The 20,717-nt window shown below is 40.8% G+C and overlaps 1 protein-coding gene across 3 annotated transcripts in view; it reads right to left on the bottom strand.

The window, feature by feature from the left end:
- SGCZ (sarcoglycan zeta) overlaps window positions 1–20,717 on the bottom strand; it is a 1,689,841-nt gene that overhangs the window by 632,392 nt on the left and 1,036,732 nt on the right. The window contains exon 1 of one of the 3 annotated variants that reach the window (XM_073645423.1): window positions 17,350–17,433. The exons of the other annotated variants lie outside the window; for them this stretch is intronic. Within the exon in view, the coding sequence (XP_073501524.1) occupies window positions 17,350–17,433 (84 nt within the window). Of the gene's footprint in view, window positions 1–17,349; window positions 17,434–20,717 lie in introns of those variants that run through there. 3 annotated transcript variants of the gene reach the window in all.

Genomic DNA, 20,717 nt, shown 5'->3' with positions numbered 1-20,717 from the left:
ATTTCCAACCGGGTGGAGGATAGTATATATGGACTAATAGAATGATGCTATGCCCAAAAGGTTTTACTTCACTAGCTGCAGTAAAAAAATTTGTATTCTATACACAGGTGGTGTAGCTTGCAACACAGATAGGCTACTCCACTGACTAACACACACTGCAAGAGGCCAAAAAGGATTTGCTTTGCTAGATTTAGCCAAATGCTGTGAAAAAAACTTGCACAGCACTGGCACAGACCTGCCTGGCAAAAAGTGATAGGAACTGATGTAACCTAGCCCTCAAAAGGACTGCAATTATAATTAGTCTTTACTCCCAACCCATCTATTTAAGAGCACAGACCTGCCTGATAAAAGTGATAGGAACTGATGTAACCTAGCCCTCAAAAGGACTGCAATTACAATTAGTCTTTACACCCAACCTATCTATTTAAGAGCACAGACCTGCCTGATGAAAGTCATAGGAAATGATGTAACCTAGTCCTCAAAAAGACTGCAATCACAACTATTCCCTACTCCCAAAATATCTGTAGATTTGTGCGAAAATTGGCTTGAAATTAACACTGAAAGTATAGCGCACACAGCAACAATGGTGCCGTCTAACATGCAGCTGCAGCAGTGAGAAAATGGTCGCGACGGGGAAAATGGCTGGGTCTTATAGGGCAAGGACAAGTGACATACACTGCCAATGACACATGACCTTGCTTGTGTGAAAAAAAGCAGTTCGCTCCGTGTGTGCGCTGCTGATAGGCTGAGAGATTGCACCTCCCCGCTGTAAATGTGGGAAAGAGAAAAAAAAATGGAGATCTTCATTATTTAAGCAGAGATCCATCCCCTGTCCCTCCCCCCGCCCCGCTGTACACTCAAACTGTGTATTAACATTAATTTTCAGCATTACTGAGAAAAAATCCAGTTATGATTTTGGTGCACGAACAGTTATCGAACATAACCTCGAACAGCCGAATTTTTTTCAAATTGTTCGTGTTCGCCGAACGGCTCGAACACCGCCCAAAGCAGCTTGAATTTGAGATTGGCGAACAGTTCGAGTCGAACACCGCTCATCTCTATTTGGTAGACATGGGTCTAGGAGAGATGGAGGACCCAATTCTAATGCCAAGCTGTGTTGTTGGCTATACAAGCCTTGATGGCAGGGACACTAGCAGTGATAGTAGCACTCTGAGCATAGGAAAATCTTGGGGTGAAAATCAGGGAGGAGCATTGAGCTCAAGCCAGTTCCTATACAGATGCAAATGTCAACTGAATAATGGATGGTGATGATGACGATGATTCTTTGGTGGAGAAAACCTGAGAATCAGACAAAAGTGGCAAGGAGATGATATGATCAAAGGAGGAGTGTGTTGGTCACAGTGATACACAGTACAATGATTGTGCAGCTGGAAAAACCTTAGAGACTAACTCTGCTCTTTGGTCAGCTCTAGAGCAGGTGATGCCACGTGAGTTGTTCTGGCTGAATAGTTCCTGAAAGGTGTGTTGGCAGTGGTGGCGAATCATATGTGCAAGCATCACCTGTGTGGGAGTTCTTTTGCACTTTACTGACAGGCAATACTCTGGTAATCTACAGGTTCTGCAAGCAAGAAAAATGAGTCACGACTTACATAGTCTAGGAATTACAACTCTCCATCAGCACATGGAGGGGAATCATGGTATTATTTGGGAAAAGTAAGATGGCCAACTGTTAGGAGGGCGGTTGCAAACAACTTTATTATAATGGAACACAACCGACCCCGGGGTCCGCGATGCAGCCTGGTGGACTGCTGACGAACACTTTCTGGGTGAAAAGGAAAGCAACCAACTTAAATAATAAACCCCTCCATGTTACTACTCACTGGAATGGTTATAGCAATTTGCACTATCTCCGTTAGCAGCACGAGAGATATGCGGTGAAAAACTATCTGCAGTCCTGTTACAGCACAGGGACTACACTGGCGGCGCTAGGATGCGTGTGTGACTACGCCGAAGGGTACACGTGCCTCCAGCCGGTGTGCTACCGGACTGAAGGGTACTACTCCACGTGGCTGACAGGGGATAGCCGTGGATAGGACGTCTGCAGGCTGCTCGGGGTGTTAGGCGACCCCTTTGGCAGAGTCAAACTGCTATACGAAGCTACCTGCCTATTTCCACTAGCCTGCCTATTTCCACTACACCTGCCTATGGAAACTACGTGGAACACAGTCGTCCACACAACAGCATCACTTGCTCAATGATCAGAGCGCGCCGCCATGTTTGTGGGCGGGCCTTTTAAAGACTAAGCCCTGCCCACCGACTCACCATTGGTGACACCACCCGTGGACCAATCAGGCGGCACCAGGTCACTGGGTCAGGTGGTTGCCAAGCCACCAATCATGGTCCGCCAGGTCATGGGCATGCTCAGTGCGGCGAATTCTGGACTTAGACTCCAAGAGCACTGTCTCCCTCTGCAACCTATGCTTAACATTGCCAGGCACAAATACCCAAGAGACAATCTGTACATCTCGTGGACCAGCTAGGTGTTGGGGCTGACAATGATGCTGAGCAGCATAAGCTCTGGTTGGAACAGAATGGGAGACCACAGAAGGTTCTGGACCCATTTCAAATCCAGCAACAGCTTAACACCAACAATCAGAGCAAGCCACAAATTTTTCTTCTCCACCTTTTCGTCATGGTTGTCTTTCTATTAACCAGGCCACACCCTTTTGTAGAACCTGGTCATTGTTACCATTGCCATCATTGTCTTCTACAACTGTTATTTAAGAGTACGCATCCTCCTCCTTCTTCGTTGCACCTGCAAATAACCATCCTTGATTGTTTGTCAAGAAAATAGGTCATCCACTAGTTTACCAACTAATCTCTCACTTGGTCAAGTTTTTATTAGTGCAGTTGCTGCTGTTTCAACTTGTGTAGTTGGCTGCCATTTGAGAAATGATGTGTGATCAGCCTCTGTGGCACATACCTAGCTGCTATTTTTTCTCTCTGAAAGGTGTGCCCACTCTGTGTCTTGAATTCCAAAGTGCACTGCACAGAAGACACCTTAAACAGCAACTATTGGCAAGGGGCAATATATGAGCCTCATGGCCCACTGCGTGAATATTTGGAGCAGCAGCAATGCATCCTGTAGCCAGAACAGGTGATGAAAACTCTGTGACTGGGAGATAGATCTGTTTCCACCGCCAGACAGTAGTTATTTGTCTCCACCCTACATCTTTTCCGAGTCCTACTCAACAGATATGACCCCATCCCGAACCATTTCAGGTTTCAACAATAATTCCACAGACTGACCAGGTTCTTTTCTCAAATGCAAGGTAAAGCACTGCCAAGCAGTGTTACAGATTAAAAGCCTGGGGACAGAAGCCATACAATGGACAATCTGCTGCTGTGCATTAAGGAGCAACAAACACACTAGCTGGCTCCCCATTTACTGCAGCTGGGAATTGTCATTCCGGCTGCCCTATTGTCCAGCAAAGTAACTCAGGCTCCTTGCATCTCCCATGTCCTGAATTTAATATAAAACATTTCTTTCATAAATATACTAACTTGAGTAAAGTGGTGGCTATACCCAGGAAAGGATCAGCTCTTTTTAATCGTTCTTATGTGGCAAAGCATACCCTCTTGCCTTTAAAAAAGAGAATGGCATGCAAGAGCAATGCCTGAAATGTAATGTTGCAACTCACTGGAATTTGACTCTGCATATGTTGGAAAGTCTGTATGAGCAGCATAAAGCTATGATGGACTATATCATCCTACCCTAAAAAACACTCTCCAGAATGTACAGTAAAAGGAAAAACAGAAAAACGGAAACTTGCGCAAGTTTATTGCCACCACACGTTTGTTGGGGACACTTAGGCACTCAAGTTGCATTTTTTCTGCAGGCAAAACATGCTCTCTTCTCATTAAAAAAGCAACCTCAAAGAAGTAGGTTTTGATGAGTTTTTGCTGTGTTTTTTGACGTGTTTTTGCTGCTTTTTTTACTGCATTTTTGTCAGGGAACATTTGTCTCTTGTGCATGCTGATAAAGTTTAGGCCATAAAAAATAATCTGACTCAACTTCCTCAGGTGTTGACACCAAAAACGCAGCAAAACCTGATACCTGCGTTTTTTGCTGCGTTTTTGCACTGCCCATTGCTTTCAATGGGTGAAAAATGTGCAAAAAATGCTGAAAGAAGTGACATGCTGCATTTTGCAAAAATGCAGCTCTTTGACAAAACTGTCAGGAATAGGAGAAGGTGGAGGATGATTAACAGCAGGTGGATGTGGAGGGGTATGTATTTGGCAAATGCAGTGAACAATTATGACAATGAAAGTGAAAGCAACAAAGATGACTCTGGCGATGACAATCATCTTTCTTAGGAGCTGATTAAAATAAACCAATGAGGCCCTTGGTCGACTGGATAGCATAGCAAACCATATGGAGGAATGCTTGTAGGATGATAGGTGTATTGTTAAAATAAATCAAAGGGAGTATTAAACAGCCATTAATACATTTTTTCTGGCATGTGAGTCCATTTGGGGCTTTTTACCAAGATAATGTAATCTATGTAATCTGCTATGCAAAGCCCAATGTAAGTCTATAGGAAACTCGAACATTTTTCCAGCGGCTCCCCCCGGTGGTCTGCAGAGGGCCTAAAAATTGCCCAAATCAATGGGAACAGTGCTCAAATGACATGGGGACAGCATGGAGAGGACCCCTGGAAGCATTTCTGACTCCCAGGTCACTTCTGTCAACAATGTTGTAAGAGGTATTACATCACTTTTACGGACTCAAAATAAACCAAACCAAAACGAAACCAAATTGGATTTTCCTGGGAAATATAATAAGTGACATCCTTTCCAGGGTAATTACTTGTATATAAAGTAAAATAAAAAAAACAAAACAAAAATGCTCCTCCATACCTTGGGCTATGTTCACACGTAGCGTTTTTGATGCGTTTTTCACTTTTGCATTGCTTTCAACCGTGACAAATGAATTCACCAGGAAATGTCATTTCAACATTTTACAACCTTATCTGGCCATGTGGTGTGTGAGATATCATCAGACACATCGTGTTTCATTTATGAAGGAGGTACTCTGAAAGTCACAAAGCCTATTTTTATAGGGCCATCAGGCGGCCTTTACTATTCTTAAAGGACCAGCAGTCGGCCCTCAATATTCTTAGAGAGCCATCAGCTGGCTATGTTTTATTGTTCCTATTATTAAAGAGTTGGTCTCCTATACTGTTATTGGGTATGCAGTGAGTGGCAGGGCTGCCCAAAATTTGGACGCACCCCAATACCACTTTGAAAATTTGGATGCACCCCAATACCCCTTTCAAGAGGCTCAGAGGAGGGCCTCCTGAAAGCAATGTTCCCATTATTAGGAAGTGGGTCTCCCATTGTGCTTGCCTATGCAGTGAATGCAAAGGTTGCCAAAAATTTGGAGGCACTCCAATGCCCCTTGGAAGAGACGTAGAGGGCCTCATGAAAAAATGTTCCCATTATTAGGAAGTGGGTCTCCCATTGTGTTTGCCTACGCAGTTTATGCAAGGGTTGCCAAAAATTTGGAGGCACTCCAATGCCCCTTGGAAGAGACGTGAAGGAGGGCCTCATAAAAATATGTTCCCATTAGAAAGGAGTGGGCCTCCTATACTTGTAATGCCCATACACCTCCCAAGAAAAGACACTGGATTTGAGTTTATGTTATGCTGCTATCATTTGGTGGTGTTGAGAAGTCTGGCCTAATCCAGCCCTTGTTCATTTTTATAAGAGTCAGCCTGTCAGTATTTTCAGTTGACAGGCGGATGCACTTATCAGTTATAATTCCACTAGCGGCACAAAATACCCTCTCTGATAAAACGCTAGCGGCAGGGCAGGCCAGGACCTCCAAGGTATAGAGAGCCAGTTCATTCCACGTATCCAGCTTGGATACCCAATAATTATAAAACGCAGAGGAATCATGGACGACATTGGTACGGAAGGCAAGGTACTCCCTCAGCATCTTAACAAACTTTGCACTCCTTATGAAAGTACCCCGTGTCTCAGGGCTTGTGCAATGGGAGGGGCTGAGAAAATTCTCCCAGAACTTTGACAGTGTCCCCCTGCCTCTGCTGGTTAGAAGTTGTGTCTCTCTTGCCTGTACTCCTTGGTTGTCCAACGAACTGTGACCTCTGCCACCAGCGTTTTCAGATAAGATTTTTTTTAATAGTTCTGCAACAAGGGCCTTCTGGTACAGCCCCATTTTTGCAGATCTGTCTACCTTAGGAATAAGAGATATAAAGTTCTCCTTGTAGTGTGGGTCTAGAAGTGTCACCAACCAGTAATGAGTGTCACCCAAAATTTTGAGAATGCGAGGGTCATGGGAAAGGCAGCGCAACATAAACTCAGCCATGCGTGCCAGACTACTAACAGGCAAGACTTCCGTGTCCTCACCAAGAAGATGACTGACCATGCTCTCCTCCTCCTCCTCTCTGTCCTCTGGACATTCACGCTGAACAGATGGTATGGCAGCTGTGCAGGTAGTACCGTCTATAGCGCATGAAACTAGCTCCTGTTGTTCCTCTTCCTCCTCTTACTCATTGACACCCAATTGGATGAGATGAGGCTGGGCTGTGTGTAATCACCCTGTATGATTCCTTGCTCCATCTCATCGTGCTCCACCTGCAATGCATCCTCTTTGATTGTGAGCAGAGAGCATTTCAGAAGACAGAGAAGTGGGATGGTGATGATAATTATGGTGTCATCGCCGCTCACCATCTTGGTGGAGTCCTCAAAGTTTTGGAGGATGGTACATATGTTTGACATCCTTGTCCTCTTCTGAGGTCTTATGTGTGGAGTCTGAACTGAATACCGACGGCCTTATTGATGCTGGTACTCAACAACTGCCCTCTTCTGCTCACAAATCTTTCCCAACATCTGCAGTGTAGAGTTACAACACATGGGGACATCACACACCAGTCTGTGAGCCGGAAGCTGCAAACGCTGCTGAAACACGGCAAGGGCGGCGGAAGCTGTAGGTGACTTTCTAAAATGGGAACATAGCGTAAAGCATACTTTAACAAACAGATCCGGCAGCTCCGGGTAGGATTTGAGAAACCGCTGAACCACGAGGTTTAGCAGATGGGCCAGGCATGGTACGTGTGTGAGCTCGCCCCACCTCAGAGCCACCACGAGGATCCGGCCATTGTCACACACGATCATTCCTGGCTGTAGGTTCAGCGGTGTGAGCCACAAATCTGCCTGCTCTTTCAGAGCCGTCAACAACTCTTCAGCATTGTGTGGTTTGACACCTAAGCATATTAGCTTCAGCATAGCCTGTTGCCGCTTGGCCGAGGCAGTGCTGCAGTGCTTCCAGCTTGTGATGGATGTGGTAATTTCGGAGATGGAGGCTGAAGAGGAGGAGGAGGCTGGGGAGGATGAGGTGCTGGAGCTGTAGACCGTGGGGGCAACCCTGATGAACCTAGGGCCCGCAATCCTTGGTGTCGGGAGGACGTGTTCCCTCCCAAGGTCCGACTGGGTCCCGGCTTTCACTATGTTAACCCAGTGTGCCGTCAGCAAGATGTATCATCCCTGCCCACAAGCACTTGTTCACGTGTCCGTGGTTAGGTGGACTTTCCTGGTAACTGCGTTGTTGAGGGCACGACTAAGGTTTTTGGACACGTGCTTGTGTAATGCGGGACGGCAAACCGGGAGAAATAGTGACGGCTGGGGACCGAGTACCAAGAGATGGCCGTCGGCATAAGGTTGCGGAATGTTTCCATCTCCACGAACCTAAAAGGCAACATTTCGAGCGATAGCAGTCGTGAAATGTGAGAATTTAGTAGTGTGGCCTGTAGGGCATTGGCTGCATATTTGCGCTTGCGTTCCAAGGACTTGGGTATGGACAACACTGCGCTGGGACAAGTACGTGGACATGCTTCCTGATACTGCTACTTGAGAGTGTGCAACGACAGGTGCAGGGCAGGAGGCATCTTCACATGCACCATGGACAGGGGATTGGCTTGCACGCACAACAGCGGAAGAAGCAATGGTGCCACCCGCAGACACTGTTCCTGGACCCTGGGGTTTGGCCCACAAAGTCAGGTGCTTTGCTGCCATGTGCCTGATCATGCTGGTGGTGGTCAGGCTGATCGTTTTGCCACCCCTGCTGATGCTGCCCTGGCAGGTGGTGCAAATGGACTTTTTGGGGTTATCGGCAGAGTCTTTAAAAAACAACCTGATTCGGGAAGACCTAACAGTTGTACTGGCAACTTCCTTCATGTTGGTGTTACGAGGAATGGTTGCCTGCCTTCTGTCTGCGACCACCACACTGCTTCTTCCTGCCTGAAGGGGTGCTCTGCCTCCCTCCCCCTATGTGCTGATCTCCTTGCTCTGCATGTCCTCCTGCCAGGTTGGGTCAGTTACTATATCATCTACCACCTTGTCTTCCACTTCCGCACCCTGGTCCTCCTACTGACTTTCTGGCAATTGTGTCTCATCATCGTCCACCTCTTGTTACACTTTCCCACCGTCGCATTCGTGTGACTGTGGCTGCTCAAATATTTGGGCATCACCACATGCGATGTCCTCTTGCCCCGCTTCAAGTGGACCGGGCGAGAGGCCCGAATATATAAATGGAAAAGTGAACAGGTCTTCAGAGTGTCCAAGTGTGGGATCATTTGTCTCCGGGCACTCGGCATGGTGGGAGGAAGGAGGATCAGAGTGAGGAATATGCGATCCAGACTCACGGCTACTGAGACTTGACCATGTGGAAGACAGGGTGGTGGTGGTGGCTAAGTGACTGGAAACATTATCCGCTATGCAACCAATAACCTTTTGACACTGCTCTGGGTTCAATAGTGGTGTGCTGTGGTCTCCTAGGAATTCGGACAGGAAGGTCGGGCGAGAAGATGTGGGTGTTTGTTGTGGCACAATTTCAGCTTGCCCACGGCCTTGTCCTCGGCCTCTGCATGCACCCTCACCATCACGTCCAGTTCCCCGTCCCTTGCCACGTGCCATGCCCATTCTAAATGGAGGACAATATCTTCCACGCTTACTACAAATGACTGAATTTGGAGCGAACTTATATGTGATCCGTGTGATGGAGAAACCACTGTTTTAAATACCTAGCCTGTTGGTAACTATTTTGAACAGCAAACTGGTGTCAATTGCTTCACTGACACACTGAAACAAATTTTTAATGGAGGTTAGAAATGGCAGTATTTTCTGAAAACATATATGTGATCCGTGTGATGGAGAAAACACAGTTTTAAATACCTGGCCTGTAAGTAACTATTTTGAACAGCAATCTGATGTCAATTGCTTCACTGACACACTGAAACAAATTTTTAATGGAGGTTAGAAATGGCAGTATTTTCTGAAAATGTATATGTGATCAGTGTGATGGAGAAAATACAGTTTTAAATACCTGACCATTAGGTAACTATTTTGAACAGCAAACCAGTGTCAAAAACTTTGCTGACACAGTGAAAAAAAATTTGAATGCAGGCCAAAGCGCTGTAATATGGAAAGGACCTGGCTGTATTATGTAGTGCCAACAAGCAAATGGGGCAGAAAAACAGTGTTCTCTGGATTGCTTTTTAAGCAAATAATGAGGATTAAAATCCCAAAAAAAGTATTCCTGGCCCTTGAGACCAGTGCCTTTGTCTAGAAATATCTAACAGCAGCAGAAGCCAGAACTGGAATGGAGCCTCTTGTGCTATATGCACTGCAGTCTGACTGTTTGTTAAGATGGATATGTGTAATGTACGGTTTTTCTCCCTATACTACCTAATACACAACCAAATCTCTCCCTAGCTCAGCAGCACCTCTCCCTACGCTGCCTGATGCCGGAGTGACTGTGACGAGCACAGCGGCGCCAGGTCTGATATAGACCTGATGACGCTGTGCGGCCAGCCAATCACTGTAATCCCGCAACCAGCATGGCTACGGCATTACAGTGAGTGGCAAGCAATCCTTGCATGTTGATTGGAGCTCTAAAGAGCGCTACACATGCAGGGAGGGGACCCGAGCATCCGCCTGAGCATCTCGTAAGTACTCGACGAGCTCCGAGCATCTTGAGTACTGAGATGCTCGGGCGAGTACCGAGTACTTGCGAGTATGCTCGCTCATCACTAATGGTAGTCTGCAAAGGGAGGTGGAGGGACAATCAAACAGATTATGCATCTGTGTTAACAAGAGAGTACCCAGGTCAGACTTTATAGCAGGAGATGAAAATCACATTATACTCAGCATCAGTGTCCATCAGCTAGATGGATAAAGAAGTGAACTGTCATGGCTCTATAAAATGAAAACAGTACAGGAAAAATGTTTCAATTTTTAATGACCATCAGGCTAAGACATGAGCCTCACTATATCAGAATTCACAGACATTGAAGTTTCAGGATGCCAGGGTGATCTCCTTAGAATATTATGTGGGTATCCATTTTAGGAGCTTTCTTTCCTGTCTGGCTTCACAAACTAGTTCCTTTTTCTTAATGATATTCCTCGGTTTGAAGATTGGCCTTCACTCTTTTTATATACATTACCTATTCCTATATTCTATTTTCTATTTTGTTTGTTTCTCCACTTTCACCATTTTTACCCTGTATTTTATTTCTTTATTTATTCTGCACAGGTATTTTGTACTAGACCACAAATAAGGTTTCCCTTTTGGAAATGAATCGAATGCCTCCTTGCATCTTATAGCAATATGTGTGCTTGTGCGTGTATACACATAAATATATATGTATATATACATATATATATACATATAAACATGTATATATGTGTCTATATACATACTCACATATATACAGCATAAAAGAGTACACCCCTTTTGAAAAGTACCAATTTGAAAAATCTTCAGTTTTGCTCACAGTAGTTGATGCAAAAATGAATTTATCCACTCCACATAAAAAGACAACTACATATAGTATTTTGTATGACCTACAGGATTTTTAAAGATGGCACCAAGTCTTATAGACATGGAATTAACAAATTGACAATATATTTCAAAATGTATCTTTTCTACTCTTTAAGAATGACCTCTTTTAGAGCCTGGATGCTGGATGGAGAGTAATGCTCAACTTGTCTCTTCAAACCTCCCCATAGGTGTTTGATTGGGTTCAGATCAGACATACTTGGCCATTGAAACACTTTCACCCTGTTCTTCTTTAGAAATGCAACAGTGGCCTTAGATGTGTGTTTTGTATCATTGTCATGTTAAAAAAGTGCTTGACTACCAAGTCCACGGAGTGATGGTAGCATCTTCTCACTCAATATAGAACAGTACATCTGTGCATAACGATGCTATCAATAGGATATAGCTTCCTGACACCAGAAGGACTCATTCAGCCCCACACTAGGACACAATAGGACACAGCCACCACAATGTTTCACTGTAGTTACCATGCATTTTTCCTTGTACGTTACCTCTCCTTTGCAATGCCACACAGCTTCGAAGCCATCAGTTCTAAAAACATTTAACTCGGTCTCATCACTTTAGAATATAGGGTCCCAGTAGTCTTAATAATTTTCAGCATGGTATCTGACCAATTGTAGGTGGGCCTTTTTGAGCATGGGCTTCAAGAAAGGCTTCCTTCTTGGATAACACCAAGGTATTCCATTACTCTGCAGTGTATGCAGTATTTTGTCCCAGGAAACACTCATCCTGGTTTGGCTTTTTACTTTTTTAGCTAACTGCAGTGAACTTGCCTGTCTATTTTCTTAAACCCTTCCCATCGGAAGATGTAACTATATAGGTAATAACTTCCATGGTTGGCCTGGACGTCTCTGTGAAATGGTTGCTGTTCCATCTCCTTAAAATTTTTGCATCATTTCTGCTACCGTATTCTGACTGATAAGTAAATCTTTGCTGATCTCCTTCATCTTCTTGTAGACTTTACCTGTCTTGTGTAAAGAAATTGTTTTCTTTCTCAGGTCTTGTGACATTTCTCTTCTATGTGGTGCCATTGCTGACAGAATTAAATTGGAAGGGTTTTTCTTTGCTATGTAATGCCCTTTTATAGTCAACTGTCTGCTAAACATCTGTTCAATCAATAATTAGACAATATATCTTTATCACAAAAAAAATGCGTTATCATCATCTAGTTGGCTTTGTATTTGTTGTACTGCTGTGCTTATTTTTTAAACTTTAAAAAACATGGTAAAAAGTTCTGAAATATAAACTGCTTAATACTGTTTCAGATTATCATGTTTTTTTTTTATTTAAATAGAAGAGTTGCACCGAAAATAAGGAGTAACTTTTTTTTCACTTCCTGCTTTTGTGCAATAAAACAAAACCTAGACAAAAAAATCAAAACATTTGACTCCATCATGGAGACTCCATCATAACAAACTGATTTTTAGACAATTTCGCACAAATGTGCTTTTTAAGAATAGTCTTAAATATTTTTTTGTACTAAGGATTTTTAACCCCTTTACAACCTTGTCAATAATAGTATGTAGCTGTGCCCTGGGACTTATGGACCAGCTACATACTTTTATGTGCGCTGCGATCGCGCCCACACACAAGCGGTGCGGGGCGATCGCTGCCGGGTGTCAGCTGATTGTCACAGCTGACACCCAGTGCTATGTGCCAGGAGTGGTCCTGCACCGCTACTGGCACAGTAACCCCCCAAAATGCAGCAATTGAAGTCGATTGCTGCATTGCGGGGGCAAGGAGAGGTAAGCGCCGATACTTACCTCCTCTGCCGGTGTCATGTGCTGTCTGCAGCGGCTCCCGGACGTTGTCATGGTGACCCGATGTCGTCATGACAACATCTGGGTCACCAGACAGCAGGAAGTTACTTTGGTCATGCACAGTGCATGACCAAGTTAACTTCTCCCTGTGCAGCGCTGACAGGCTGCATAGCATAGGGAGCTGCTGCTCTCTATGCTATACAGCTCATCAGGCTGCAAAAAGTGAAAGTCCCATAGTGGGATAAAGTTTAAAAGTAAAAAAAGTGCCAGAAAAAAGTTGAAAAAAATAATCCCCAAAAAATAAAAATATATTGTACCCATAATATTTATTTATGATGAAAAAAAAACAAGCAATAAAAGTAAACATATTTGGTATCACCGCATCTTCAACAACCTGACCTATAAAACTGTCAAACTAGCTCACCCCTTTAGTGAACATGGTAAAAAAAAAAAACGATACAAAAAACAATGCTTTATCATCATACCACCAAGCAAAAAATGGAATAACACGCAATAAAAAAGACGAAGGTAAATAAAAATGGTACCGCTGAAAACATCACCTTGTCCTGGAAAAAACAAGCCACATACATCTCCATCAGCTGAAAAATAAAAAATTTATAGCCTATCAGAAAAAAGCGATACAAAAATATTATTTTATTGTGTAAAAGTGCCAAAACATAAAAAAACAATATAAATGTGCTACCGCTGTAAACGTACTGACTCTAAGAATAAAGCTGCCATATCAATTTTACCACACGCAGAACAGCATTAAAAAAAAAAATCCTGAATTGTTGATTCTTGTTTATTCTGCCTCCCAAAAATCTGAATAGAAAGCGATCAGAAAATGTCACATGCCCAAAAATGATACCAATAAAAAAGTCAACTTGTCCCACAAAAAAACAAGCCTTCACATGACTCTGTCGATCGAAGTATGGAAAAATTATAGCTCTCAAAATATGGCAATACAAAAACTAGTCTTTGCAAAAAAAGTGTCTTTTAGTGTATGACAGATATCAATCATAAAAAAACAATATGAATCTGGTATCGCTCTAATTGCACCGACCCGAAGAATAAAGTAGTCTAATCACTTATAAAGCACGAGGAACGGAGTAAAAAATAAACTGTAAGGTTAGGTTTGTGCTAGGGTTAGGGTTGTGCTAGGGTTAGAGTTGTACTAGGGTTAGGGTTGTGAAAGGCTTAGAGTTAGGGTTGTGATAGGGTTAGGGTTGTGTTAGGGTTAGGGTTGCTCTAAGGTTCGAGTATGGCGACCAGTGTTGAGTGCAAGTGCTCGCTATTTGAGTTTGCATAGGGGGCTCGGGTATGCACTGAGTACCACGGGTGCTCGAGTGACATATTCGAGTCTCCGCCCCATATGCTTCGTGGTCAAGAAGAGTTGCATGGATTGCCTGCCATGCATAAGCGATCCCCTCATTTTTTGGGGGGTATCTAATAACCATGAAACATGCACGGCGGGGACTCGAGCATTTCACTCGAGCACCCACGATACTTGGTGCATACCCGAGTACCTGATGCAAACTCAAGTAGTGAGCACTTGTGCTCAAGACTAATGACAATTTATTCAATATGATGACTTAATGTTATCAAATTCTGTCGTACCTCTTGGTTCAAAATGTTCACTATACCCCTTGATAAAATCCTTGAGGGGTCTAGTTTACAAAATGGGGTCACTTGAGGGGTTTCCACTATTTTGGCGCATCAGGGGCTCTCCAAACACGACATGGCGTCCGCTCTCAATTCCAGTCAATTTTGCATTCACAAAGTCACACAGTGCTCCTTCCCTTCTGAACCCTGCCGTGAGCCCAAACAGTGTATTTTCCCCACATATGGGGGTATTCAGGAGAAATTGCACAAAAATTATTGGGTCCATTTTCTCCTCTCACCGTTGTGAAAATAAAAAATTTGGGGCTAAAACATTATTTTTGTGGAAAAAGTATGATTTTTTTATTTTCATGGCTCCATGTTATAAACGTCTGTGAAGCACCTAGGGCTTCAGAGTGCTCACCACACATCTAGGTTAGTTCCCGAAGGGGTCTAGTTTCCAACTTGGTGTCACTTGTGGGGGGTTTCCACTGTTTAGGCACATGAGGGGCTCTCCAAACATGGTGTCCGCTACTATTCAAGCAAATTTTACATTCAAAAAGCCAAATGGCGCTCCTTTCCTTCCGAACCCTGCCGTGTGCCCAAACAGTGGTTTTCTCCCACATATGGGGCATCGGCTTACTCAGGAGAAATTACACAACAAATGGTATGGTGCAATTTCTCCTATTACCTTTATGAAAATTCAAAATTGGGGGCTGAAAAACATTTTTGTGGGAAAAATATGAAAATTTTATTTTTACAGCTCAATGTTCTAAACTTCTGTGAGGCACCTGGGGGTTCAAAGATCTCTCCACACATCTACATAAGTTCCCTGAGGGGTCTAGTTTCCAAAATGGTGTAACTTGTGTTTTTTTTTTATGGGGTCCGCTAAGTACTCAAGCAAATTTTACATTCTAAAAGTCAAATGGCGCTCCTTCCCTTCCAAACCTTCCCGTGCACCCAAGCAATGGTTTTCCCCCACATATTGGGTATCTAAGTGCTCAGGAGAAATTGCACAACAACGTTTGGGATCCATTTTTTCCTGTTTCCCTTGTAAAAATAAAAAAAATTGGGTCTAAAATAACATTTTTGTGTAAAAAGTTAAATGTTAATTTTTTTCTTCCACATTCCAAAAATTCCTGTGAAGCACTCAAAGGGTTAATAAACTTCTTGAATGTGGTTTTCAGCACCTTGAGGGGTGAAGTTTTTAGAATAGTGTCACTTTTGGGTATTTTCTGTCAAAAAGGCCCCTCAAAGTCACTTCAAATGTGATGTAGTCCCTAAAAAAATGGTTTTGCAAATTTTTGGGGAAAAATGAGAAATTGCTGGTCAACTTTTAACCCTTATAACTTCCGAACAAAAAAAAATTTTGGCTCCCAAATTGTGCTGATGTAAAGTAGACATGTGGGAAATGTTATCTATTAACTATTTTGTGTGACATATCTCTCTGATTTAAGGGCATGAAAATTCAAAATTTGAAAATTGCAAAATCTGCAAAATTTTCACCAAATTTCCATTTTTTTTCACAATTAAACGCAAGTCATATCGAAGAAATTTTACCACTATCATGAAGTTCAATATGTCATGAAAAAACATTCTGAGAATCAGCTGAATCCGTTGTAGAGTTCCAGTATAATTACCTCATAAAGTGACAGTGGTCAGAATTGTTAAAATTGGCCTGGTCATTAACGTACACACCATCTTGGGGAGGTAAAGGGGTTAAAGGAGTTTTGAGATGCACATTTCTTAAACGGGAAAGCTATGAATCTATGGACTCCAGAAAATTTTTCACCACCTATGTTAATGACAGCATCATTTTAAAGGTATTTTTTAGTTTTCACTGTATTTGCACACTTAAGCATACTAAGAATTTGTTTTGTTGTGTAGAATCAAAGTGGCAAATAAGATTGTAATTTCAAATTGGTGAAATTTTTAAAGAGCTCATAGCTATACTAACTAGTGATGAGTGAGCTTGCTTGCTTAACCCTTTTGCGGAGCACTCTCGGGTGCTTTGCGAGTATCTTCGGAGTGCTCGTATATTAAGTTAAATCCCTGCGTCTGCATGATTTATGGCTGTTAGTCAGGAGTATGCTCCATGATTATGTGCATGCAGTAGTATAAGAAAAGTAGCACTCACTAAATCCTTTTCTTAAAAGTCCTTTATTCCAACAAATTGGACATTCATGCGGTATACAGGAGAGAAGGTGGATGACGGCCATATTGCATCTTCACAAAGCTTCTACAGGACCATTAATGAGTGCCGCTTTTCTTATACTGCTGCATGCACATTTTCTTGGATATGAACAGAGCACCATTGCTAATCCTGCTATGCTAATTTCAGCTATAATGGAGGTATAGGATCTAAGTAATCTGGTGCCTTAAAACTTCTTCTTGCTAATATATTGCTGCATGATTATGATTACAATTTGTATCATACCTCCATAAAATATTTTTTTATATACAGCTAAAACATTGTATCTGATTTTTTGTATTGGTAATTAGGTATTGAATTGATTTGAATCACATTTTATATTAATATTTATGGCAACTTTATGGTAACTTTTGCACATAATATACAGTAATTATGCCAAGGTTTTCCACTGCATATTCTTTGCAAGTTTATGCCTCATTCAGCTAATAGCTTTTTTTGGTCCATGTGCTGTCTGTGTACAAAATGAGAAGCTTTCCTTCCCACAAGCTTTTAACGGATACATTGCAAAGATTACATAGGAACTGGTATTAGGCATATTATTATTTTGTTTGATTGTGAATGTAAAGAACAGATATGATACAAATATCAAAAATGGACATACTGATAATATATGGATATAAAAAATGGACACTAAACATGGAGTCTATTTTTTTATGGACAAAAAAAATATTTTTCATACAGTTTTCACTCTAAACCCAACTAAAATTGTGTCCAAGGCTGAATAGTGGTAAGAAACTACAATATGAAATTGTCTTATAAGTGAAATATAAGTGAAATTCATACTACAGTAAATGATGATTTGCTACATTCACACACATTTGTCATTAATCTGCTGCACTCATTCTTCTTGAAAACATTGGCACACAATATACAATAATTTAGAAAGATTTCCTTACATCTTGAATTAAAATTGCAGCTTTCTTTTTCACAGGTGCTTTGACAGATTCGGGAATTGAAACTTGTTCTAAAACAAAATACATTGGAAAAAAAGCTACTGATTGCTCATGAAAGAAACATTTTTCAAACTTATAAACAGAACATTAAAGATGATGAAATATATTTACATATACTTATCTAATGAGATTGGTAGGCAAGGAAATATTTTAACAATCCCAATTTTCATCTTTACTGGTTCCTTGTCATGGAGTGCAGATGGTTCTTTGCAGTATCCTAGAAAAGAAAATATATTATTATTTAAAGAAGAAGAAAAGAAACCAAGTTGTGGAAGAATAGCAGAGAAATAGAATAAATGAGACAGAACAAGGCTTTAAAAGATGCAGAATTAACTGAGACACACCGAGGATAATAGCCAGAACACTTAGGAGTCCATTGCATCTCCAGCTGGTAAAAATGCTTCTTTCAAATATAATTTCCCATATTGTTTATAAATAATGAAGATTTTTTATGCTCCTTTACTATTAATATTAAAGGTATCTGACTGGTCAGATGTTAAAAATTTTTTTTTTCTAAATTTCACATAATAAAGCTATATTTGGTCAAATACTATAAAATTATTTTCAGTGCTTAGTACAATTATATTGGTTTTGTTGGATAAATATATGCACATTTTTCCATATATGTTATTTTTTATATATTTTTGTAATATATATTATCATTATTAAACTATGACAATAGTTGAAAATTAAATCTTTAAATTTTAAGTAAAAATTATCAACATTAGGATATTTTATTTTTAATAGAATGTAATCAGAACATAATTTAATTAAGCTAATTGTCAAAATTAAAAAAAAAGTAAAATAACCAGCTTAAAGATTCAATCTCTCCATATTATCCATAAATTCTTGTTTGTCTCATTTAATTCTGCTTTTTCTTCCGAGGTAAGCCTTTTATCTCATTTTCCCAAATTCTCTTTCTCTTGTCTCCCTTTTCGTTCTTTCCTCTTTAAATAGTAAGGTATTTTCTTTTTCAAGTATATTCTTTTACATGGTAAACAATTTGTTTAAAGCAAAAAAGTCACATGTCATTTCATATTTGTTTTAAGTGCTTAGCAAAGTATTGAATGGAATGGAAAAAAGGGAAAAATAAATCTATAACCGCCAGTAATCTTGGAAGCCACAGAAAATTAAATGTTAAAAAGGGTAAGAGAAAGGCAAAGTCCTTGAACATAAAATGTAACATTGGGTTAGTTACATGATAATTACAGTATATTTTAAAAAGTTATTGAAAATTGCAAACATTGTTAAAAAAATATCATAAACCATATTGTTTCCAAAACATATAAAAATATATTTTTAATCACGCTGTTATTACACACTATAATGTTTTAAGGAGAAAGAACACAGAAGACAGAGAGATATTTTACAATTTATTATTGCACATACAGAATATGGGTTAGAAAATATAAAAAATATTTATATTTTTCCACTCAAAATGAATGTTGCCTTATACTAATGTACAATGTTTTCCTAAAGTTAAGCACATTCACAGAGAAATACAGAGAAAAAAAGAGACAAAATAAATATCTACTTTAATTTTATAATATTAACTTGTCATAGAGCAATTAATGCTATAAAATAAGACCTGCTTTTTAACTCCTTCTGGACTGGCCTTGTTTGGTTCTTTAGGACAGAACTATTTTTTTCAGGTTTTCATTGTCACAATCCAAAAAGTCTTGCCTTTTTATATTTCTTTCTACGTAGCCACTTTATGATGCCTTGTTTTATTGCAAAATGATTTATCTTTGTCATTGCCACCATTGTGGGGTACATACACTGACAAGTAAAAAGGTAACAATGTTTTGAACTTTTGAATTTCAGGCTTCATATTTCACCATCCACTACAACTTTGAGCATGAGACTACCATTATTTTATAGACAATCATCTTGGCTATCTCATACATAAATTTGACTCACAACTACTTAGGATATGATTAGTTATGCAGATTCTTGTCATGTGACTGCATTGCTACTGTTTTGCTCCTGGTGGTAGAAAAATCTTTTTCTTTTTCTTTACTACACTCAGTTCTCTCATTCCCTTATAGATCAGTGTGCTATTAGGTTAATTCCCAAGTGAAAAGTCACTGGCTGGAATAGAGGAGCAGCCATGAAGACAATTTCCAAAGAAAAGCTCATTGATAGAGGTCTCTTGGCCAAGAAAATTGCCACAAACTGCATCATGTGAGTTCCATGACAGTTTTAAGAATACAAAATTAAGTCCATCCATGATCCATCCATTCAAAGGCCAAGAGGTGGACGTCCAGGCAAAATATCAGAGTTAACAAGTCGTCTAATCACATGATCTATGTGTTTTGGTCCGACAAACAAGCAGTGGAGGTGGCTCATATGCTTTGAAATAGTGAGATCACAGATGTCCATGCAACCACTCTGCAATACACGTTACACAAGTTCAGAATTGTGGTTGGAAAAAAGGTGAAAAAGCCTCAACTTAAATATCGTCAAAAGAAGCGTCGGCGCCAGTTTTCAAAAAAGTATGAAAAGTGGACAGTAGTAGACTAGAAACAGGTGATTTGGAGCGATAAGATGCAAGTCAATAGACTAAGCTCTGATGTATGCAAATTGGTCTGGAAAAGACAAGTGAAAAAGGGGCTAACGGATTGAGAAATTTAAGGAACTGTCAAGTTTGGTGGAGGAAGCCTGAGGATATTGGGCTGTTTCACAGCTAAAGGCTTTGGATACTTGACCAGAATCAATAGTGGTCTCAATGTTGAGCTATATATAAGCATCCTACAAGATGAGTTACTTCATACACTCGACTACTATGGGTATGAAAAGTACGACATAGTGTTCCAGCAGGACAATGACCTGAATCATACGTTGAGATTGGTGAGGAAATTTTTCAATGACATTGAAGTAGAGGTGATGGATTGGCCCCCAAAGTCCCCAGACCTCAACCCAATTGAACACTTGTGGGTAGAATTGAAGAAAAAACTATACATATCCAAGTGAGTTGACCAGTATGCACCAAATTTGAGAACATGTAGAAGACCGGGGATCAGATTTCAGCGAGACATGTTTGAATCTGATCGAGAGAATGCCCAGAAGAACTCAGGCAGTGTTAAAAGCGAAAAGTGGATTTGCAAAATACTGACAAAATAATAAAAATTAAAATGCAGATTTTCAGGAGCAAAATAGTAACAATGCAGTGAGATGAGAAGAATCTGCATAACTAATTATATGCAAAATAGTTGCAAGTCAAATTTATGTATAAGATAGCCAAGATGATTGTCTCTAAAATGATGGTAGTCTCACGTTTGAAGCAATAGTGGATGGTGAGATATGGAGCC

The sequence above is a fragment of the Phyllobates terribilis genome, unplaced genomic scaffold (genome assembly GCF_046119375.1).
Source record: "Phyllobates terribilis strain yellow unplaced genomic scaffold, ASM4611937v1 Scaffold_1__5_contigs__length_1240528914, whole genome shotgun sequence".
Taxonomy (NCBI): domain Eukaryota; kingdom Metazoa; phylum Chordata; class Amphibia; order Anura; family Dendrobatidae; genus Phyllobates; species Phyllobates terribilis.
This window is presented reverse-complemented; position numbering and strand designations above follow the sequence as displayed.